At 40.1% G+C, this 25336-nt stretch overlaps 1 protein-coding gene across 12 annotated transcripts in view; it reads left to right on the top strand.

Moving 5' to 3' along the window:
• The window catches only part of Frem1 (FRAS1 related extracellular matrix 1), a 181176-nt gene that overhangs the window by 107871 nt on the left and 47969 nt on the right, over window positions 1-25336 (top strand). For 5 of the 12 annotated variants that reach the window (XM_045154007.1, XM_045154003.1, XM_045154014.1 and 2 more), the window contains 4 exons: window positions 8595-9009; window positions 11825-12026; window positions 13358-13502; window positions 23764-23893. In XM_045154007.1, coding sequence (XP_045009942.1) covers window positions 8595-9009; window positions 11825-12026; window positions 13358-13502; window positions 23764-23893 — 892 coding nt within the window. Of the gene's footprint in view, window positions 1-3047; window positions 3183-8541; window positions 9010-11824; window positions 12027-13357; window positions 13503-23763; window positions 23894-25336 lie in introns of those variants that run through there. The other 7 variants (XM_045154072.1, XM_045154087.1, XM_045154080.1 and 4 more) reach the window with 6 other exon arrangements.

The following is a 25336-nucleotide window of genomic DNA, read 5'->3' as shown; positions in this document are numbered from 1 at the left end:
TTCCTCTCTTCTCTCTCATACGTTATCTATCTAAATTCCATGTATGAACAGTTTAAGTATTATCGAAGATGGTGTTGCTGACCTTTTTTTTTTTTGGTTTTTTGAGGTATAGGGTCTCACTCTGGCTCAGGCTGACCTGGAATTCACTATGTAGTCTCAGGGTGGCCTTGAATTCACGGCGATCCTCCTACCTCTGCCCTCCCAAGTGCTGGGATTAAAGGCATGCGCCACCACGCCCGGCGACCTTTTGTATTTTAAAAGAGATTTCTGCTTCATACCTTCCTACCCTCCTTACCTGTATGAAAACTTAAAAACTTAATTAAAAAATTATGAAATATGATATGGGTAACCCCCGTGTTAACAAAAAGAAATAACAGGGAAGAGTGAACTCATTTCTTTTATCTCTTGATAGATATCCTTTAATAGGGACATAATCATTAGTTGGTCAGCATCTTAACTGCATCTGTGCTGTTAGACATTAATGGCAGCATCAGAATGGAGCCTCACCATAGTTTGAGCTGTGGTGTGGTGTCCTTGATAAGGTATAGATAGGCTCTGGGTCACGGATTGCCTTTGTGACTCACAGCTCCATGGACTGCTCTGAGTTCCACAGCCTTCTGTGCTGTTGTCCCCACAAGGAAGTTAAGGTGCATTTATGCTTGTGAAGTACCCAAAATAATACCTGGCACAGAAGAAGAACATACAAGTATGCTCTTGTTGCCACTGCTATTGATCTTGGGAAAGCAAAGACGCTTCACACAGAAATGATGCTTGATCTTCCCTCTTATGCTAATGGAGGAAGGGTGCTTTTTGGCTTAACACAAGTGTATAAGATCTAAAGCTTTTGATTTTATGCCCATTTCTGGAGCCTCATCTTTTCGCCATTCATGCTCCTCTCAAGCAATGCCCACAACAGAGTATTCTGTGGACATTAATCTCTACAAGCAAGCAAAACCAGTGACCTGACCAATGAAACCGTGACTGAATGTGCACAGACGATGAGAAGTGAATCAGATGGTGAAAACCTAAATCTCAAGCTCTATGTGCAGGGATTGATGAACCTGTAAATATTCCCTAACTTGCACTGATAAGAGTCACATTAGATGGTATTTTATTTTTAAAATATTTTCTTTCTTTATTTATTTGAAAGGAAAAAAAAAAGAGAGAAAGAGGCAGATAGAGTAAGAAAGAATGGGTAAACCAGGGCCTCCAGCCACTGTAAATGAACTCCAGGTGCATGTGCCACCTTGTGCATCTGGCTTAATAAAGGTACTAGGGAATTGAACCTAAGTCCTTAGGCTTTGTAGGCAAACACCAGCCCTAGATAGAATATTAAAACTCAGTTACCCCAGGTTTCTACATTCTTTTGATCCTTTGAGAGAATGACCTGGGACAATTACAAAATAGAAGTCCTTGGGCCTTCACACCAGAGAGGCTGAATTAGGAAGTCCAGACTCAGACTCTGAGATCTGTTATTTGAATAACTGTCCACACATTCTGATGCTGCCGGAACCTGCAGGTGCTGGGCTGGTCCAGACCATCATTTTGCGTTTCCCTGAAAAGTTAAAGAAGCTTCAAGAGACAACAAGCCTAGCAGGACAGGCCCATGGAGTTTTGAGGTCCTTTACCTCAACTTACTGATTGAAGTTTCCATTTTGTCTTGTTTTTGACAATGTTTTCGAGTCTTTTGTATTCTGGGTTTGTTTCAAGGTTTTCTTTCAGCAAAAAGTACATGGTCCTATTTCCTATGACCACTGACACAAAAATGCAGAATGAAGTGGGTTCATGTAGGAAGAGTCCATAACTAAAAGGCAGGGAATGAGAATGAGAAGCTGGCTATATCAAATCTGCCCATCCTTCTCACAGGCTCCCAAAGGAGGTTGCTGACTGGTACTGATGTGTCTTTACAGGCTCTTTATGTTTACAAAGAATGCAACCTCAGGCTCTGAGCCACTGGCTAATAATATCTTCTTAGCATTAAAAATATTGTTTTCCAGGAAGAAATCCAGTCATTAAATAGGCTACTGAAATGGAAAGGTCTCAAAAGATGAAATACAAATGGCCAATGAACAGATGAAAACAGGTTCAAAAGCCATCATAGAAATGCAAATTCAAACTGCATTGAGATTCCCTCTTACTCCAGTTAAGATCAGTAAGAAAACAAATATCAGAACATGCTGGTGAGGATGTGGACTAAGGGGAATCCTTATACTCTGCTGGTGGGAATGAATGCTACTTCAAGTACTATGAAATTATAGTGGTTTCTCAAAAAACTAAAAACAGATCTTGCATATGACCTAGCTATACCCTGTCTAAATATTTACCCAACGGGTCTCAAGTCAACATGTCACAGATATACTTGCATATCAGTATTTATAGTAGCATTATTCACAATAACTAAATTGTGGAACCTCTGGGTGTCCAATAATAGAGGAATGGATAAAGATATTGTGGTGTACATAAACAATGCAATGTTTTCCACTATAAAGAAGAATAAAATGATGTTATTTTCAGGAAAATGAATGTGACCAGAGATAGTCATATTAAGTGAGTTGACCAGTCTCAGAAAAACAAATATCCTACATTTTATTTCATTTGTGGCTCTATATATTATATACATTCATAAAATTATGTGTGTATATATGACATAAAAGTAGAAGCAAAACTGTCAGAGGGATGAAGGGGAGTAAATGAATTGGAGAGGGGTGAGGGGAAGGGAAGATACAGGTTCTGGGAAAGAGAATGCTCAATATACAGTATATACTTGTATGAAAACTTGAAAACTTAAAAGGTAAATGAATTTTAAAAAGTATTGTTTTCTTGCAGAACATTTATGGAATGAAGATTTTAATAGGAACAATTTTCAGATTTTAGTAGCTAAGATTTCATTCTAAGTATATTTATTAAAGTTGAAAAGTAAACTGGTGCCAAGCAAGGTAGTAAACACCAAGGGCACAGGTAGTGCAGGCATGTGGCCCAAATTATGAAGATGGCCTTCGAGTGAAACAAAAGAAACACTTCTGTCTGAAAAATCTTATTCCTCCAAGACCATGCTTGCCGTCACAGAGATGGAAGGTAAGGAAACGCGGCCAGGAAGAAACCCACAACCGCTGGAGAGCATGACTGGGTGCAGTGCCTTTGTGGACCTGGAGGGAAACGACCTTACCTGAGCCCTGCACCACATCAGGCCGCGCCCCGGGCTCTCCCTGCGTGTGTTTCCCTCAGCTTCACACCACCATCTCCAGTGATGCTCTGCACTTCGTGTGGCACAACTCAGTTGGGGTGAGGGCTCATGCCATTATGCTCCTGTGTACCAAAATTTTGTGGAGACTCTTATGTTTGTGCAAAGGAACCCTCTCAATGTGTCATTCTGATTTTTGGCCAGCCATTTTACATATTTATGATGGAAAAGCCTAGCATCTGCCCAAGATCCACATTTTAATCTTGTCATTTCACTCACCCAATCAGGGGGCTGCTGTGTGGCTTGTCAGGTGGCACAGAACCAAAGCTGAAAGCCTGTTTTAATGAAAGTGTGATCATGGTGCTTTTGAAAAATTAAATATATGCAACCAATCTAATCACCTAAATTTATGTGGCTTGCTGTTAAATTTGGCAAGGAATTTGGCTGAGCAAAAGAGATAAATTCTGTAGTAGAGGATTTTCTTTTCCTCGTCCCTTTTTTTAATGTAAGGTATGGCAGCATTAATTAAACAGGGGAATTTAATGGTCAGATGTTACCTTCTGCAAAAATATTTTGTGAATCATAAATTTCCCCTGCATTGTTTGGTGCTGCTGGCCTGGAAGAGAGATTTGGCAGTGTGTGCTCTAGGACAGATGACACCGAGCCTGACTTCAGCTGCTGGCAGCCGGGCACTAAAAGAACATGCTAATGTCCTCCATTTTGACATGCCGGCTGGACTTTTTTTTTTTTTCCTGAGGAGCTGGCGCTATTATGATTCCATTTTTATCTTTTAAATGCCATGGCAGATGGCAGATTCTTCAGCCAACTCTATCGCCAGGAAATGCAGAAAGCTTGAAAGCACTGTGGTAATGGTGAAATCAGACCAGGCAGAACCCCAGACAGATCTAAAGTCATCCCCCAAATTTCATGAGAATGGTGGTCATCTTGGCTGTGTCTGTTCTCATGGATTAAGAGAAAGCTAACACAATGGACCTTCGAAAGAGCTGCAGCCTCTGTGCAGAGGCCTCCTCACCTCAGAATAGATACCAACCTAGTATTGGCACCATTGGTTTAAATCTTGGGAATGTATTTGCAGGATTTATTTATTATTTTATTTCTCTTTTTTTTTTCTGGGAGGGGGCGGGGCTTGTGGAGAATCCTCTTGGCTTTTACAGGCATGAGTGACATTGACCTTGTTTCACGTCTGTACTAAGCCTTATTTTGACAGGGAATCCAAACATAGCGGCTCACTCTGTCTCGCACTCTGGTGATGGGTCTCTGCCAGTGAGTAGCTTTTGTTGTTCCTCCTGAAAGCGGGATGATGTATTTGATCAAGACGTGTTCAGAAGTCGCCCCTGACTTATTAGCTTTAGGTCAGCGCGGACAGCTGCCCGGGTGTCCCAGCTGGGAGCACCGGCGTCTGTGCACGTGTTTCCCACGGCGCCGTGCTCCCTGGCCCGCGCGCCCTCGTCCCCATCTGCCTGATGGCGCGCTGCCTGTTTCCCACGTGGTCAGAGCAGGCGGGAGCGGCGGCGGCCGGGCCAGGGCTGGGCTTGGAAGGACGCTTTCAGAACCGAGTCAATCAGTCAGATGGTGCCGGGCCAGGGCTGGGCTTGGAAGGACGCTTTCAGAACCGAGTCAATCAGTCAGATGGTGGAAATGGCCGCCGTGGAGGAGGAACCGGTTGTTCTCGGAGTCCTACTGCTCCCGATTCTCCTCGCCCCTTCCTTTCCCTTCTGCTTACTCTTTGATTAATGCTTGATAGCTTTTTTTAAAAAATAAGAAGTTTATCTTTCTATTTATATTTTATTTATTTGGGAGAGAGGGAAAGAGGGGGTGAGAGAGGGAGGGAGTGAGAGAGAGAGAGAATGGGTGTGCCAGGGCCTCTAAACCATTGGGAAAGAACTCCAGACCCATGTGCCACCTTGTGCATCTGGCTTACATGGGTTCTGCGGAAATCGAATTGCTTCGCAGGCAAGTGCCTTAACCGCTAAGCCGTCTCTCCAGTTCTTTGATAGCTTTTTAATGGGGCACAGAGTCTTTAACGGCCCAGTTAATGCTAATATTAGCTTATATTGGTGAGTTATCAGTGGCTGATTCAAACTCTCAAAAAAGCAAACATTTGATGTCAGGTCTGGTAGGGCATAGACAGCCACTTTGTGAGCCTGTAAAAGGGAAGGTATAAAGAGGAGTAAAGTGGGAGGGAAGAACGTGGGGGCACTGAGGAAATGCCTGACTTCTTCCTCATTTCTACTTGGGTTATTTGATAGACTAAGGGGAGGGAAAATAGGAAAAAATAAATAAAGCAAAGGCATAGTTCTGTGAAACTCGTTGCCAGAGAAATGCATCACAATGTACCTTCATCTCCCTTAACCCTTGAAATCAAGGTGACTATAACAAAAATTTTGAAGAACACACAAATATTTTAAGTGCACTCCTTTCTGATTAAACAATGAAATTGCTTACCCTGTGTATGATATCATATTTTCCTTATACACAGTCTTTGTGACTAGTTAGAAACCTCAAAAACTAGCCTTCAAATCAAAACCTGTACTCAGCCAAACCATATTATTTTATTTTTTGTGTACTCCAGACTCCCCAGAGTCCTTGGTGGCTCTTTATCCTCTCCCAACCTGGTTCCAGTTTCCTCCCTGGTCAAAAGCAAAGCTTCAGGAGAGCTGGAGAGATAGCTTACCAGTTAAGGCGTTTGTCTGCACAGCCATAAGATCCCGATTAGATTTTCCAGGACCCACTTAAGCCAGATGCACAAAGGGGCACATGCATCTGGAGTTCATTTGAAGTGGCTGGAGGCCCTGGCATGCCCATCCACTCACTCTCTGTCTCTCTCTCTCTCTCTCAAATAAATAAATAAAATATTGTTTTAAAAAGGCAAAGCATCAGGGCTCAGAATGTGGCTCAGTTGGAAGAGCGCTTGCCAAACATGCATGAAACCCTGGGTTTGATCCCCTACACTGCATGGACTGGTATGATGGCACATCTGAAATCTCACTTCTCAGGCAGTGGAGGCATAAGGTCTTGTATTTCCCATGTGGTCACATCCCTAGCAGCAGGAGTGTGGGATGGGCAGCATGGATCAGAAAATCAAAGAAGTATTCTCACAGAGGTCATGTGTGGTCCTTGCCTACACAGTGAGTTTGTGGCCAGCCTGGGATACATGGCACTCATAAAAGTAAAGCATTGCCCAGTGTGGTGGTGCACACCTTTAATTCTAGCACTCTGAAGGCCAAGGAAGGAGGACCTCTGTGAGTTCAAGGCCAGCCTGGGCTAGAAGTAAAACATCAATTCTCAAATCCTGAAGTACATAGTCCATAAAAAGCCAGGCATAGTGGCACACGCCTTTAATCCCAGCATCCGGGAGGCAGAGGTAGGAGAATCACTGTTAGTTCGAGGCCACCCTGAGACGACATAGTGAATTCCAGGTCAGCCTGAGTTAGAGTGAGACCCTACCTCAAAAAACAAAACAACACACACACACGCACACACACGTGTGTATGTATATATATGTATTTCACAATAAAGAGTCTCTTAGCCAAATTTGCTGGATTAATAAAATAAATATAAATGCATGCCTTCTCTGATTAAAAGAAAGAACATCCAAAATCTAAAAATATAATTTAATTTAATATTCCAGTAAAATATTATTTTTAGAGATTTTGACACCAGTGGAATACAAGTATATTTTTACATCAGTGGGATATCACAGTATATCTTCCATAAATATTACTAGCAACTTTTAGGAGTATCCAACCTTTAAACATTGAGACTTGATGTTGCCATCTACAAATGTACTGACCCACATTCATAGATATCCTGGGACACAGGTTAGATAACTCTGAACATGAAGAGAAGTTAGTTAGAAACAACTCAAACTCAGTAAATTTCTTTAGTCTGTAATGTCATTTGTCCATCCCATTTGCTAGTACTCATTTTCTAACATTTTGAAGTTTTAATATCGTGTCTTGTTTGTATAGTTTGCAATACTCTTCAATTTCTTTAAAACCAAAACAATACATTAAAATGTTATTTAAATTAATGTTATTGTGTGGTTGACTGCAGTGGGTAAGAATGTGAGTGCTCAAACTAAAGAGTAAATTGTAAGAAAGTGTCACCTTACCTGGAAATGTGTTACAGTTGATTTCTCTTTATAGTTTGGCATTGATGCTTAGGTGCTACAACTCTTTTTGGGCAGTCTGCTAAAGTATTGGTTGAACCATTCTGTGAGAGCAAATAGTGTTGGGTTTAACTATGGGAGTTCTAGTGCCAGTTTCATCTCCCACCATACTTCTGAACTTTTTTGCAGCAGGGAAAGAATCCTTGTCCAGAATAATGCCTGCATGCCTTAAAAGAAGCAACTATAGAAAGAAGCCATGTAAATATAGATCAGTGCTGCAGAGTTCCATGGTAGTTGATTATCTGGTCCATTCCCCTCACCTCACAGAAGCATGAAAACAAGGCCCAGGAAGAGGACTGAGTTAAATAAGGGTATATGGCTCAGTAATGACCCAGGCCTTTATGGTACACACATGTAATTCCAGATATCCAGGAGGCTAAAGCAGAAGTATTGAAAATTCAAGGCCTACCTGAGCTACAGAGGTCAGCTTAGGCAACTCGGTGAGACCTTGTCTCAAAAAGTAAAAGAGGACTGAGGGTGCAGCTCTGTGGTAAAGAACTTGCCTAGCATGTGCAAGGCTATAGATTCAATTCTTAATACCATGGAAAAATTATCATTAAAATGTATGGATAGAATGGGTTATCCAGGTTTGGGGAGATGGCTCAGTGGCTACAGGTGCTTGCTTACAAAGCCTGCAGGCCCAAGTTTGATTCTCCAACACCCAAGCAAAGCCACAAAGTGGCACATACATTTGGACTTTATTTATACCAGCAAGAGGGCCTGGCATGCCCATACTCTCCCCCAAATAAATAAAAAACATTTTTAAACAAATGAATTATTCAAATTCAGCCTATTCAGTGCTTCATTGTATTAACTTCCCAATTTATTATTCTTAAACATTTAGTTTCCTGCATTCCCATAAAATGTAATTATATACTTATAAATACATAAAACAAGTATAATACTCATGCTCATGGAATTGGCCCAATATAACATGAATTCCACTTTGGGAAATGAGATTACACTAAACTTGCTTGCTCTATCACAGGAGTGATATCAACATTGTTGAGAAAATACTCTTGGATGTAAAATGCTCAATTTATGTATCACTCAGCAAGTGGTTTAATGACAGTAAGGCATACTTCTAAAAGATTTGCCCTTGATTTTTTATTTGAGTCACACTACATGTCCTTTAGTAAAGGTGTGCCTTGTTATCATTTTATTCCAGTAGATGGTGACACAAGAATCCATGCTGAAGGCTGCCTTGCCTCTCTTTGCCAGATTTGTCATCAGCAATGGACTGCAGACCAAACATGGGGTGTTTGAGATCATTCTGGAGACCGTGGATAGAGCCTTGCCTGTGGTGACCAGGAACAAAGGGCTGAGGCTGGCTGAAGGGGCTATGGGCCTGCTTTCCTCTGACCTCCTTCAGCTGACCGACCCTGACACGCCGGCAGAGAACCTCACCTTTCTTCTGACCCAGCTCCCACACCATGGTCAGCTCTACCTGCAGGGGACGGTGCTGCTTCAACACAGTTTCACCCAGCATGATGTGGACAGCAGAAGTGTGGCCTATCAGCATTCAGGAGACAACTCCCAGCACGACTGCTTTACTTTTGTGGTCACAGATAGAACAAACCAAGGATTTGTTGTGGATGGAAGAGTGTGGGAAAAGCCCATTACATTCACCATTCAGGTAAGTATGGTAGACACACAGTTCATGACAGAGATAAGGAAAGCAGCTTCACACGGATCATTGCCTTCCCTCCTTCCCTCCGTCATTCAGATCCAGACTGCACATGTACTGTGTGCCAGGCAAAGTAACCAAAGCAATGTGATCCTCATGTCTGGGCCTAGGATATGACAAGAGTTGGACAGGATGGAGCAAGAGCATAGGCCTCAGAGTCAGGCAGAACTAGGTTTGAATTTCTACTTTCCCATTTATGAGTTATAAAACCTGAGAAGTGTTCTTTAACTTGTCTAAATCTTTGAAAAATGTGCCTCCAGCACTGTGGTAGGAATTAAACAAGGTTAGTATCCAAGGTCCTTGCATAGTCCTGAAACATAAGACATTCATACCTTTGCTATTTGCTCATTGATATATGTCTCTTACTACTTGCATTTTAATGACTTCAACTAAATATATAAGCATGGAAAGTTGTAGTAGGTGTTATCCGTATTACCTGTGCACTGGTGATAAGATAACAGTGAAGGCTACCAACTTTTTAACATTGTTAACTAAAGATTAGACTCACTGTATGTGAATCTCATTGAGTCTCATCAATGAAGTGAGTTTTATACATGTTATAGATGAAAAACCTGAGGTTGAGAAGTTAAATAATTTGATCAAATGCACACAGAGAGCTCAAATCGTTCTGACCCCACAGCCTGCATTCTTCTTATGGCACCACACTGCCACATTTGTTGACTCAGTTATTCTTGGAGGGCATCATGTGTTTTTCATCTTTTAGTCAAAATACATCAAGCATGTTCTGGCTCTCAAAGTCTTAACTCTACTCTTGGAAGGAGTTCACCCTGTTCTACACACTTCCACAAACAGCAAAAATGATATTATTTTGTCTCTGCTTCAGAATATTTTCTGACTAGAGAAATAATCATATTTTCCCTTGCCCTTTAGTCTCTGTTATAATTGTCAAAAAAAGAGAAAACATGTATGTATATATGTATGTGTACACATGTGTGTTGTAAAGTATACATGCATCTGTGTAGAATAGATAATACAGATTAACAGAAAGAGAAACAGAGACAGAATCAAAGACAGACACACAAGGAGAGATTAATTTAAGAAATTGGCTCAAGCAGTTGTAGGCCCTGGCATGTCCCAGATATACAAAGCAAGCAAGTCAGTAGACTAAAAATTTTAGCACAAATTGATGTTACATTCTTGCATCCAAAAATAGTTTAGAGGAAATATTGTTGCTTCTTTAGGGAACCTCAGTCTTTTAAGACCTAGAATGGATTGAATGAAGCCCACATACATTTTGCAAAACAATCTAATTTACTCAAAGTCTACTGACTAATTGCATTGAAGTATTTCACCAGATTATCTAGGTCTATAGCCTAACAAACTTGACTTATAAAATTAGCTTTCAGATTATGTCTAAAGAGGAGGGTCAAGATTACAAAGAGTGGGAGTGGATGAGTCTTTTTGGAATTATAAAGGTTCAGAAAATGCAATGAATTAATGAAGCACTGTGAGGGACAAAAAGAAGGTGTTGATATTGTTAACACAAATGTTGCTGGGATGTCTAATACGGAGTAATTTTCTAGATGAACACACATACAACTTGAATGCCAGTCCTGTGGGAAGCTGAGGTCAGAGAGACTCTGTCTTAAGGAAACAAACAGCTTGAAGATGAAGGGGGACACCCAAACTTCCCCTTTGGCTCCCCCCGTGCATACATGAACACACACACGCCATATAGCAAAAAAGGGAAAACTGATTTTTTCTATCCCAAGACAAATGGTTTTGCCAAAAGTTTCCAGATTTTTGTCTATGTTTATTTCAAATATATTGTAACATTATCTGTTTTGCAACTTGCTGGTTTTTCCAAGTAATACAAAATTATGGAAATTTTTAGTTGTTTCATAGTATTCTTATTCTTCTTAATCTTAGACAGTGATTTATTATGTCACAATACGCAATACACATGTATATCATGACTTTTCATGAATTCTTTGCTTCACTAGCGTGAAACAAGACTATAGGAGGGTAAATACACTTCATTGCAGGGTAAAGTTAAAGATTGAGAGATTGGGCCTGAGAGACATTTCTTTTTTTTAGTATTGGTGATGAATGTATTCAAATCTGTTCCATCCCTAATCTACAAAGGTCATTTGTAAGATGTACTGAACTCCAAACTGTCAACCATCCCTTTTCATCCACCACTCTCAAAAGTCTAGTCCACCTATTGAGTCGCCTGCCTTAATCCTCATAGAACCATATACAGTGTGAAAAAATCGCTTTCATGTTTTTCATCTTAAGTTATTTCAGTTTTTATTCAACACATTTGCCATTTGGACAAAAGAGTGTGGAGGCAATTTATGTACTGGTCAACCCTGATAATCTGTGCAAATCATTAAACACTGGATGTGACATCCTTCTGTGCTAATGTGGTGGTAATATTAAGTTTGCAGAATAATTCTTGGGTCAGTTTGGCATAAGCATGGTGCCAGGCTCAAGAAATTGGGGTCGGGTTTAGAAGTCACAGCATTTGCTTTCACGAGGCTTACATCCTAAGGAGAGCCAGTCATGAGACAAACTCATAAAGTTGGGTCAAAATTTCCCATGGAAAGTTAGCGTTTGTTTCAGGGGCTAAGCTATTTGTTGAGGATGTTGTGAGACTCTGTCTTGAGCAGAAATCAACTAATGAGTGTAAGCAATCTGAAATTGGGGAAGTTGCCATGTTGATCAGAAAAGCCACACTGATCTTGGTTGCATGGGGGAGACAGCCTGGGTGCAACATTATATCTTATTCTTGGTGACTCAGGTGGATCGGTTGGACAAAATAGCACCCCGGATCACGCGCTTTCACTCCCCTTCTCAAGTGGGGCTACTGAAAAATGGCTGTTATGGGATTTACATCACTTCCCTCGTGTTGAAGGCATTGGACCCTGACACCAAGGACGATCAGATTATCTTTAAGATTCTACGAGGCCCTCTGCATGGACACCTGGAGAACACAACAACAGGTACTGGCTTTCTTCATCCTTGTAATTGCTCCTTTAAATACCCAGTGTCTGGAAGGGCAAGAGACTAATTCAAGTAAGTGAAGCCCATGTGGTGAACACTTCTTAAGGCTAAGTGATAGAGGCAGTTTATAAATCAAGTTGTTGCTAAAGAGAACTTGGAGTGGGGTCTTCCTAAACTGGTCCTGTCTGAGAGAACCAGATGCCCATGTACTACTCTTCACTGTTCATTTTTGTTTGTCAACAGCTAGGTTGTGTTGTTCAGACCACACAGTGACATTTTTTTTCTTCTGTTATAAATCCCACTGGTAGTAGCTCCTTAAAAAAATAATTACTTTTCCTAAGGTTTTGATGGATTTCAGGTTATTCCTGCTTTTATGAAGGCGATGATCATAATACCTCATTCATCAGGACAGCACAGAGGTGTGGATTTCTAGTGCTGTGTGTCTTTCATCTTCCTTTCTACTCACTTAAGTATTTTAGGCAAATATTTCTGAAGCAATGTAAATAAAGCTTAATTTGAGATTGCTGCATTTGAGTTTTAACATAGCCCAATAATGTTAATTTAAAAACATACTTTAGGGCTGGAGAGATGGCTTAGCAGCTAAGCGCTTGCCTGTGAAGCCTAAGGACCCCGGTTCGAGGCTTGATTCCCCAGGACCCACATTAGCCAGATGCACAAGGGGCGCATGCATCTGGAATTTGTCTGCAGTGGCTGGAAGCCCTGGCACACCCATTCTCTCTCTTTCTCTGCCTCTTTCTCTGTCTGTCGCTGTCAAATAAATAAAATAAAAACAAGAAAAAAAATACTTTAGCTGGGTGTTGTGTCACACAGCTTTAATCTGAGCACTGGGGAAGCAGAGGAAGGCAGATCACTGAAGTGAGTTCGAGGCCTGTCTGAGACTACAGAGTGAGTTCCAGGTCAGCCTGGGCTAGAGTGAGACCTCAAAAATAAAAGAAAGAAAGAAAGAAAAAAAAATGTGCTTTAGCTCTTTTCCCTTTCCTTTTCTTCTTTTTGTGATGGGTGGCCAGGGTCTATGTACCCCATGCCAGCCTTGAACTTATTAGCAGATGACCTTAAAAGGCTGATCCTCCTACCTCTGCCTTGCAAGTGCTGAGATGACAGGCATGTACTACCATGCTCTTTTCATGCAGTGCTGGGAATCAAATCCAGGGTTTTAGCATGCTAACCAAGCACTCTGTCAACTGAGCTATTCCCCAGCCACTTTCTTTAGAGCTGTGTTTCAAGTAAAATATCTGTTCAATAGTATCAGCTCTAATATAGTAATGCTCCATTTGACTGCCCATGACATCCATTCATTTCTTTCTTACAGGTGAATTTATCCATGAGAAATTTAGCCAAAAGGACTTGAGCAGTAAGACCATTCTTTACATCATAAACCCATCTTTACAAGTAAACTCGGATATTCTGGAATTTCAAGTCATGGACCCTACAGGGAATTCTGCCACTCCTCAAATGTAAATTCTTTTGAAAACAAATACTACATGTCATGTTTTGAATGTATCTGATTGGTAAAAGGAAATAATCTTTTTTTTCAAATTGAACATAACAGGATAAATTGATAGACTATTTTATAAGCTCATAGAATTTATTTTTTAAAAAGAATTTCTTCCAGCCATGCCATTCCATTTTATGTGTCAGCCGCATAAAGTGTCTTCAGCAGTAGGGTCTTACCTCTAACCTTTGGTGGGTCAACAAGTACTCTGACAGAAATCTGTCTTTCTTTTAGGAAACCTTGTAGGTCTCTCTGATCAAAAGCTCATTGTGAATGATAGCCACATGCTGGTACTGGGAGTTACAGGTCAGTGCCCACTAGGAAAATCAAGCAAAAGATAACTAATATAAAAGAGATACAGAAGAGAGAGAGAGAGAGAGAGAGAGAGAGAGAGAGAGAGAGGCTGTAGAAGATTAAGGTCAGTCTTCATCATACCCTCTCCAGTGTCTTGTGGTTCAAGGTGTTCCCTCTAAGGGCCTGGTGAAGGTTCAGACATTTGGTCTGCCTTTTAGGATGTAGAATTTTATGGTACCATTGCCGTTTGGATCTACATTTGTGTTTTCCACCCCCTTCCCCTCCTCTCCCTCCCCACCCATCTTATTGTCTAGTCCACGAGATGCTTGCTGGGTATGTAAGGCATCTTGGGTAGATTCAAGTTAGGTGCTGTAGATGAGTGAGACTATGTGGCGAATTTTTTTCTGTGATTGGGTAAGTTCACTGAGTATGGTCTGTTCCAGATTCAACCATTTTTCCTCAAATTTCATTGTGTCATTTTTTTCTTACTGCTGTATAGAATTCCATTGTATGGATATATCACATCTTAGTTATCCATTCTTCTAGTGATGGACATCTGGGTTGATTCTAGCTCTTAGCTATTATGAATTGAGCAAATCTCTCTGGCCTGTGCTTTGAAGGTTTTAGGGTAGATGCCCAGTAAGAAGCAAGAGTGCTGTTTTCTTGGTGAACTGGGTACCAACACAAGGGTGAAGGAGATCAACACAGAGAAAAATCAACTCCTACCAAATCAGATATCCAGAGACCCGAGGGCTCCAACTCCTCATCACTAGAGCAGGCCAAAAATGAACCCAACATGGCTCAGGCTCAGGGAAATTTTGTGGAAGGGGGGGGCGCAGAAAGAATGTCAGAGCCACATGGTGGATCATGATATGCAGATATTTATCCTACCCATAACTGTGGGCTGACTCCAGAATGCATGACCTATATACCTCAACAAGGAGAGGTTAAGGGGAGGGGGTAAGTAATGGATGAGCCTAATAATGGTACCAAATTGACTGTATTTACTGACTACAAAGCTAATTAATAAAAAAAAAAGAATTTCTTTTTCATTACTTCCAATTAGTAGGAAAGCCTTTAATAGCTTTCCAGAGTATGAAAGCATTAAGTAGTAAGATTGGCTGTGTCTCATATATTGTCCATGTGAATGTATTCACTCCACACAGCCCACAGTTGGTGTCCTGGGAGTGCATTAGCATGCAGGAATGAGTGCAAGTTCATGTGTGCTTTATGCAGCCAGAGGTCACTCTAGGACTGCATTAGTAACCACAGCCTTCTGAAATACCTAGGGAGAAGAAAGAAGTGAACTAGAAAGGTCAGCCAAACACCTTCTCCCTCCCCACATGAAAAATAAAATACAACCGACCCTATAAGTTAATAAGTCTCCAGAGGCAAAATGAAGATTATGTAAAGAGGAAAGTAGACTTGGGAACATATTTACTGGTATTTGGCATTATATAGCTTGTATGATGCTCACCACAACAAGAATAACAAATCCTCAAGAATAACAAGATTAACAGACCATGGAAATGTCAGCGACTGGGTATCCACTCCAAATGTTTCTTGAATGTAGACCTTGAATAATTTACTGGCTAGCAGATGGTCCTGTGAAGGTCTGTTTGTCCCCTTTTGGGGCTGTATTGTTTCTTATTTGATGAATCTCCCAGACACTTCACACAAAAGTTGCTCATTTGTTGTAATCACCATGTACAAGGCGTGCTATATGGCATAAGTGAGTGCAGTTCTACGATGCTCCCTTTATAATAGAATATGGGTCAGGGAGGGGAGGCAAGCTGAGAAATGTTCTCTGGACTCTTTTTTTTTTTTTTCCCATGACCATCCTGAAGTTTAGTTCCAACATTTGCCAGCAGAGGTCTCTATAGTCATTGTTAGAAAAACATCCCAGTAAGAAAACATTCCCCCTGTCCTACCTCCATTACTCTGTTCAAGTGTAGCACTTAGCCAAAGTTTATTAACTAACTCCACACTCTATTGTCAAATGGTTAAGATATGCTAGGCACATGGTACAAAGAATTGGGAGATAGACCTGGTTAAGGAAGACCTGGCCCTTGAAATTAAAATGTAATCATGAGGTTACAAAACTAAAATAGGTGATCCCTACTCATAAAACTGCATCTGCCTAAGAGAGCTGATTCCTCAGGATCACTATCTAAAGAAAGCATATCAATGACTTACAATTTCAAACAAATATTTTAATTCTCAAAAACTCCTTTTATACAGTTTTTATTAGTGTATATTAATTATACATAAAATGAATTTCATTACATTTTCATACATGTAGTACTTTGATCATACTCATCCCTCACTCCCCTTTCCTGTTTCTCTCTGGCTTCCACTAATACCCTTTATTTATACTTTCTAATATCAAGGAAGACTTTCAGTCTGGTGAGACTACAGCAAGCCACTCAAGAAAAAGATACACGACTGTCGTTTTTGCCCAAGCCAATCCACCCTGTTAGAGAAAACAGACATATAGTGCTTAGGTGTAGTTTTAGACAAAGAAACTCACTAATATCTTGAAGTACTTACCAGTTTGAAATGCACTGGACACCTGATCATGAAAAGCACTGTGTAAAGTATTGTGCTAGGAGATGAGCAGTGCAGAACAAAGCTATTTCTACACACACAGGTGCATACATACACACACATGCACACACACACACTTTCCTCTAATTTTGTCAGTTTCCTGTTAGGTTACAGGCACACCACCCCTCAGTACTTTATTATTCACCTTCTAGGAATGGAGATACTATTCTAAACTATTATACTTGTATCACCATACCCAAATATGTACAAATTAACAAAATATTATTATGTAACATATGGTCTACACTCACATTTACTCACCCTGAAAATTGCTGGCTATGCTACATTTTCTTCCCCTAATCCAGAATTTACTCAATATTCATCCATTACATTTTTATTTTACATTCCCTTAGCCTAATCCTAATCTAGAATATCCTTCTAAAAATCTACATGAGTTGTCTTCAAAACTCACCAATTTTGGACTTGTATGTTTTCTTTTTTGTCAGTTGTATATTTTTTATCCTAATCCTTCTGTGACCTTTTCTTGTCCACCATCTCTTGTCCTCCTTCCCTGTCTCCTATCACTGAACACCGTTCAAGAAAAAAAATTTTAAGTTGCTTCTAAAATATTAATTCTAATTGTACTTAGGATCTCTTTTTTAAAAAAATAGTTCAACTAAAAGTATAGTATTGGAGCTGGAGAGGTGGCTTAGCAGTTAAGGCACTTGCCTACAAAGCCTAAGGATCCAGGTTTGATTCCCCAGTACCCATGCAAGCCAGATGCACAAGGTGGTGCATGTGTCTGAAATTGGTTTGCAGTAGCAAGAGGCCCTGGTGTGTCCATTCTCTCTATCTCCTCCTACCTCTTTCTGTTTATCTCTCATAAATAAATAAATTTTATATATATATATATATATATATATATATGTATATGTATATATATTTAAAAAACACATAGTATTGATCATACTTGCACTTGACGTAGTGCTGACATTTATCCTTCCCATGGGAAGGCCGTGTAGACAACAGAATTCTTCCCTCAGCAATGCACTAGAAGGATATTGCTTCACCCACACACCCTTTTCATTCCTTATTATTTCCATGGACATTGCTTCTTGAAGATGATTTATATTTTGAAATAACCCTAGAAGGCTTGTGAGAGGCATGGCGGAACAGAGGCAGTTTTCAACCAGCTGCTGCTTGTGCTGTGCTTGTGCTGAAGATGTTACAAACCCGAGAGATAACTTGCTGCTGCATAGGCCAGCCAAGGGCTAATGCCAAAATAAGTGATTTGGTTCTAACGTACATTACGTTATTTTCTTTAGAGTATCCAGGGGTAGAAATTACTTAGTGTTTATAGTCATAATATGTGAATGAAATTGACACTCCCAGGCTCATCTGTAAGCAGCTGTGTGGAACTAGGTACATAGTTTTATTATAAGAAACTGTGTTCTAAATTGTGGCTTGTCTTCACAAAACAGCTAGCAAAAGACTACCTATACACACAATATAAATTATACGTATTTGGATTTTTTTTTTTTGCTCTCATTTAATTTTTGTAACCATTTATGTGTCAAGTATCATCATAATCCAGACTTTGCAGATGAGGAAATTGAGTGCCAGAACTGGGAAGTCATGTAGTCAAGTGGTGAGGGGGCTGGGATTCAGCTGAGAACGTGTTGCATTAGGACCCTGCTCTACATCACTATACCAGTTCCTCTGTCCACCTTCATGAAGACCAAGTCTACCCAAGGGGATGGGCAGCAATTTCTTGCCCTTCTTTCTCTGTAGACATTGGCTGTCAAAACTGCAAGAAAGAAAGAATATGTTCCTGTCAAAGACCTGAAGATTGACTTGGGTTTTCTTGAAAATGTGAATGATGAGTATCAATGTTTGTGTGCCCTGCATACCTAATGCTCTGGGAATTATGGTATAAATAGTAAAGCCTTAAATTTGGAGCTTTACCTCTGCCATTCACCTTGAGATAGTTGAAGACAGTTATCTGTACAATAGGGCAATATCACAATTAGTTTAGAGAAACAAACGAGGTCAACGTATGAAAGCATTTTGAAGAAGTAGTTGAAAACACTGGGTAGATTAGAAAGCCCATCCGTAATTAGAAATTGATTGTGAGTTGATTCACAAAGAGAACAAACAGTCTGTATGATCTTTCATCAATAAGCTATATGCTGTGTTTGGCTATTGCAGCATATCTATGCAGAATCCATCCTGAAGGATCAATACATGGTCCACTTTACCAAATGTCAGGAAATGGTTTAGGTAGATGAATCAAGTTACTGGCAGCCTCAGCACTGCTCACTCACAAGCTTGTCTGTTCTCCAGTCCAAGCTAAATCTCCAAATATCTACAAACTCCCAAGCAAGTGACTCAGGGCCTAAAGCACTCATCAAAAACACCTCTATGGACCACAGAATGCAGCCAACTCAAACACGATTTTCCACGTGGAGCTCATTCTTGTGCCCAATGCAAAACGGTCAACTTCAGAAGCAGAGCATCGCCCTGTAGACCTTTTTCATAACTCAATGGCTTCTCCAAGTGCTGACTCTTGGCCTCTCTCTCTGGAAACCATCCTAGCTGTTCTGTTTCTCATTCTTGGTCTTGAAAGAAGAGACAAAAGAAATGAAAAAAGAAAGGTATTTCTGTCAGGAAGTCTTTGAAATATTTTAGCAGCTTTTATGAAACACCTAGTAGGGGAAGAGGTTGAAACTATTGGCTCCTCACTAATGCCTGCATGTTTCCTGCAGCCAGCAGTTAACATGTGTACCCTCAGTCCAGATCTTAGAGAAGCACAGGGGAGGGGAAAGACAACAGCATGTATTAAGCACCCACTGTGTACAGGTGCTTTATACATATTAAGTAATTTTAATTTTAATCATTGACATGAGCGTAATTCTCCTCATTTTAAGATAATGAAGCTGAGGCCTAAAGAGACAGAGGAACTGACCGCATTCACACATCAGGAAATGGGTTGCAAGGTGTGTTTGACTCCAAAGTGTTGTTTTCTGTACTTGCTGTGCTGCCTCTTGGCTAACTACTCTTTCCCCACTCTCAAGAGAAAATGAAAAAACTGAAAACACAGGTGTTCAAAGCATTAGATGATAGAGCTTAATGGCTTCATCTTTGAATTGATAAACCTTGCATGGAATACTTGGGAAAGTATTTTTTAGCATTTCCATTTTCTAAAGTCAAATGCTACTTGATTATAAGTGAAGATCTAGTTATAAGAATAATAATTTAATTGCAATTTTATCTTCTATAAAACCTACTGAGAAGCTCAAATACTTAATGAGCACTCATATGGTTTCATTTAACCCCTTTGAAGTATGAGTCACCATGATTATACTTTGAGAAGTGTGGAAACTGAGGCAAAGAGAGGCTAACGTGTTCCCATTAACCTAGATTCATGTCCTAGATTCCAAATTAGTGTTCCATTCTCAAATGTTTCTTTTTGTTAACATTGCTCCTGTCTATAGATCAATCAAGTAGCCACAAAATAAATGATCAGAAAGCACAAATGTTTTTACTGTAGAACAAGGTCTTTCAGTCTTGGCACAATTAGCATTTGGGGTAAGATCATTCATTGCCATAAGCCAGTGTCCTGTGCACTGGGAGTTCTGAGCACACTCCTGGCCTCCTCCACCCATGAATGCCAGCACTACCCTTTGCCAGCTGTGACAATCAGTGTTGTCCCCAGAGATGCCAGATGTTCCAAGCTGCACACACCTTAGGAAATAGCATACATACTCTCTTAAGAAACTACTCTTCCTGGGCATGGTGGTGCACACCTTTAATCCCAGCACTTAGGAGGAAGAGATAGGAGGATTGCTGTGAGTTCAAGGCCTCCCTGAGACTACAGAATGAGATCCAGGTCAGCCTGAGCTACAGTGAGACCCTACCTTGAAAAACAAAACAAAAAAAAGAAAGAAAGAAAAGAAAAGGACAGAAAAGAAAAGAAAGCTGCTCTTTATGATTGAACATGCTTATCAATGCATCTTTCTTTCTAATGAAGTCCTGCTAGTAGAGAATTTAGATTAAGACTGAATTTTTGTTTTAAAGAATATTCTAGCCTTACCTTTTTTTCAAGGTATGTGAAAGATGTTAATAAGGTTGGGAACAAAAAAAAGTTTTTATGGTCAACTAAGCTTACAAATAATATAATAAATGTGGTTCATTCATTCAATTAAAATATTTGTCAAACACATACTGAATTTTCTACACCCTACAAAGGAGTTGGCATCCATCAGTGTACCATAGAGTGTTTTCTTTGAAGAACCCTTGGTATTAAGTAAACTGGATGGTATATTATACATAATGATACTCTGAAAAGGGAAATAGTCAGAATAAGGATATTTGAGGGTCTTGGAAGTTGCAATGTTAACTTAAGTATCTAAAAACGCCTGTTCTTATACTGGACTGCTTGTAGTCATGGTAATCCAGTTTTCATGTCTTCTGCTACCAAAAGTGGTTGTTGGAGACCAAAATTTAGCACTAACTTTCAATGAGCCTTTCAAAGTGATGAGTACCCCCAAATGGAAAATTTCAACTGGAGGCAACTTTCCTGCCAGAAGACATTTGGCAGTGTATAGACATAGTTTTGATGATTGTGATAGGCGAAAGTATGCTACTCCATGTGCTGTGAGATCAGAGATGCTGTGAGACACCTTACAGTGCACAGGTTAGCCACCCACAAGAATGATCTAGCTGTAATGTCAGCAGTGTGAGGTGGAGGAACCCTGACCTGGGGCTCACTGAATTTTCACCTCCTGCTAAATGACTTGAAAAATGTTTGCCAAGAGGGTTTCACACATCCTGCATTGTTAACCTTCAGTTCTGACTATAGAATGAACTTTACTCAGTGGTAATAGGAAGGTTCATTAGCATGTAAAGGGATCAGCCAACCTGACCCACATGATACATTCTAGTCCAGACCTTTCCAGGTTGCTTCCATGGGCTCCTGCATCTAAGTGCCTGCCTTATTGCAGGGAGAATTCCAAAGTGATTCAATTCATCTTTCATTTCTTCCAGGTATTGATATAGAATTTAAGGATAAAAAGAGCTTCTCTAAATGCATCACTGAAAAAAAAAAAACCACATTCAAAACATATGTTGCCTCCATCCTGTAGGTATGGAAAGGCTTTACTATTTAAATATGTTTTCTTTCTGGAAAATCTATAGCCTGGCTTAAATTTCATGGCTTTTCAAGAGATCTTTATTATTTATGGTGGATAGTTTTAAGAAAATAAAATAGAATGTTGTGTAATAACAACCTTGACCTGCAAGCAGCATGGAGCATTCTGGGGTTTCTGGCACATTGGGGAAGTGCATGCACACCCCAAACACTGAGGCCCTTTGTGCTTTGAAGCTAAACAAATCTCTGAATCATTTCCTTCTGAATCTAAATCAGCAATCAAATTGCATTTGGTTGTATGCCTTGAGGTCATTCGGGTGTGCAGAGTGGTACTGATGGATTCGAACTTGGTCTGGCCAGCATCAGAACTGGACGCTGAAACTCTCTGACCCATAGGAGATGTAGTTCAGATCCACGCCCCTCCTGTTCTTCCCATCCCATCTTTCTGTCTTTGTCTTCCCCCCTAATCCTGTTGGCTAATGTTTTTTCCCATTAAGAATTCTTTGTAACATGTTGTTTCTATTCGTATTAGGTTTCCTTTATTGATAACTTTATAACTCTTTAAGCAGAATTATTCATTTCTGTATTTATTGGTTTCATGCTAGATTTAAAATCAGTTGTATCAAATACTAGTGAGGTTCCCAGTACTTTTTAATGTAATGATTAGATTGTCATGTCAAATTTTTATGAAATCTAGAAGTTTATACAGTAGCAACATTTTATGCTTATTGAATAAATGTGTATGTATATAAACATGTGTATCTTATCATGAACCACTGTCATAATTTCATATTGAAGTGATATGCATCATGCTGGCCTGTTATCCTTAGGTAAGAACCAGTGCCTTTGGGTTTCTTTTGCTAGCAAATTGTTCTCTGTGACGTCATTGCAATGATGGTGAGCTTGTAGTTGAACCTTCCTGAGACTTGATTGGCTTTTTTGTTGTTGTGTAAAAAAAAGAAGTTACCCTGTAGATGACAGGAGTTGAAGATGACAACTTCTAATGAGTGTGGAACTGACTGAATAAATTGTAGGAATATTTATTTATTTATTTATTTTTATTTTTATTTTTTGGTTTTGCAAGGTAGGGTCTTACTCCAGCCCAGGCTGACCTGGAATTCACTATGGAGTCTCAGGGTGGCCTCGAACTCACGGCAATCCTCCTCCCTCTGCCTCCCGAGTGCTGGGATTAAAGGCGTGCGCCACCACGCCTGGCTTGTAGGAATATTTATGAATGTATTCAGCTGTGTACAGTTGGCCCTTCATATCCTAGGGGTTTTGCAAATTCAATCAACTGTAATTTAAAGTTTTTCATTAAGGAGCAAGAAAGGTGGCTTAGTGGTTAAGGCACTTGCCTGCAAAGTTTAGGAATGCTTGTTTGAATCTCCAGGTCCCATGTAGCCAGATGCAAAAGTGACATAAGCATGCAATGTTGCACATGTGCACAAAGGGGTGTGCATGTCTGGAGTTCATTTATGGCAACTGAAAGGCCCTGGCATGCTCATTCTCTCTCTCTTTGCCTCTTTCACTCTCTGTCTCTCTCTCAAAAAAAAATTATTAAAGTGATGTCTGTACTGAGGATAAACAGACCATTGTCTGGTCCTTATTCTCAAAATAACACAGTATATCAACTACCCATAGTGCATTTGCACTGTAAACAGCATTATAAGCAATGTAGAGGTGAATTAAAGTATGCATAAGGATATGTGTAAGTTCAGTGCAAGTACTATACCATTTTATATAAGGGACTTGAAAATATGCAGTGGGTCCTGGAACCACTGTTTCTGTGGATATTGAGGAGTGACTAAAGTTGTGTCCCAGCCACATACCAGTGTGTCTGTTTTGCATGCACAGAAGAAAGAAAATATCACTTACAAAGCAAGTACACACTACTTCTTAGGCACTTCATAAAGATAATTATTAAATGCAACCCAAATTCAGAGAAGATCTGTGACTAGAACATATCTTGCTGCACCACTAATGTAGGCAAAAAGATGAGAAAATTTCTAGGACTTGCTCTATCTACCTCACGGGGTCAATATAGAGATCAAATAAGATAATATAAAAGTTGGTTGTGAATAAATGTACCAAATAAGTGGAGAAACTTTTGTCATTGGCAGAGGTTTGTCAAACACTTTTTCCACCATGATAGTTAGCAAACAACTCTGGTAGGCATTCACTGTGTATATCTTATGATTGCCTTTCTCTCTCTCTCTTTTTAAATCATACATAGTTTGGAGATGAATTGGTCTCATATTGAATGGTCCCAGACTGAATATGAGGTCTGTGAGAATGTGGGTTTGTTGCCCTTGGAAATTACCAGAAGAGGATATTTCATGGACTCAGCCTTTGTGGGCATAAAGGTAACAACTCTAAAATGTAAATTTTTCAGTTAAAACTTGTGTTGGTTGGTGCATGTGACAATTTTCTTTAGGGAAAAAAGTTTATTGCCTAAGAAAATTTCAAGCTGTATAGTTTCTACTATATTCTTAAGATATTTAGTACAAAATAGCCAGGTCACCTCATTCTTCATCTTGGTTCCTTAATTCCTACATCAACTTAAAATATTTTTAAATTTTTAATTTTAATTGTTTTAATGAGAGAGCGAGAGAGAATGGTGTGCCAGCACCTCCAGTCACTGCAATTGAACTCCAGATGCATGTGCCACCTAGTGCATATGTGCGACCTTGTACTTGCATCACCTTGTGCATCTGGCTTACATGGGATCTGGAGAGTCCAAATGGGTCCTTAGGCTTCACAGGCAAATGCCTTAACTGCTAAGCCATCTCTCCAGCCCTCTATATCTACTTTTTTTTTTTTTTTTCGAGGTAGGGTCTCACTCTGGTCCAAGCTGACCTGGAATAAACTCTGTCATCTCAGGGTGGCCTTGAACTCATGGCAATCCTCCTACCTCTGCCTCCCAAGTGCTGGGACTAAAGGCATGCGCCACCACGCCCGGCTATATCTACTTTTAAAACCATTTTTACTTTTGAAATTTGGCTATTAGTTTGTATGGTCTTTAAGTTTTGAAGTTTGAGTTCAATAGAGATATATTCAACTTGGTGGAGCTGGGTCAAACTGCTTGAAAAGTCAAGTACAACACATTCTACGGGACACCTAAACAACTATCAGTCCCTATATGTCCTTTTAAGTAATTTTTAAATTTTTATTTATTTATTTGCAAGCATAGCAAGAGAGAGAGAGAGAGAGAGAGAGAGAGAGAGAGAGAGAGAGAGAGAGAAAGAGCACGCTAGTGCCTGTAGCCACTGCAAATGAACTCCAGACACCTGTACCCTTGTGCATCTGGCTTACGTGGGTCCTGGGGAATCAAACCTGGGTCCTTTGGCTTTGCAGGCAAATACTTTAATTTCTATGCTATCTCTCCAGCCCCCTATATGTCCTTCTAGAATGAAACATGATGGCTTTCATGTCTCAGTGGGTGAGGCAAAGCAAGAGATACTACCTGAAAACCTTTCCAAGTCATGCAACATTGGGAGGGTGCTACAACTAGTACAAGCACTGTGAAATATGAACAATCTTCAGGTAGTTGTTTCTGGATTAGTCAGCTTCCTATTCTTCTCATTGGCATCATTATGGTGCATAACCTGTGGCTTCTAGAACTGAAGTTAGGAGTCATAATAACAGCAGCCCTTCAAGGAATGTGAGCATGCAAAATTTGCCCATACAATCAGGGAGAATGGGATGCTTCCTCAGTCCATTGATACCTGCTTCTGGGGAAGATGGTATCTCTGTTAAGTCTCAATGACAACTGGGAATTCAAAGCACCCTCAATACCTCATGCATGT

Source organism: Jaculus jaculus, chromosome 1 (assembly GCF_020740685.1).
Source record: "Jaculus jaculus isolate mJacJac1 chromosome 1, mJacJac1.mat.Y.cur, whole genome shotgun sequence".
NCBI classification, from domain to species: domain Eukaryota; kingdom Metazoa; phylum Chordata; class Mammalia; order Rodentia; family Dipodidae; genus Jaculus; species Jaculus jaculus.
This window is presented reverse-complemented; position numbering and strand designations above follow the sequence as displayed.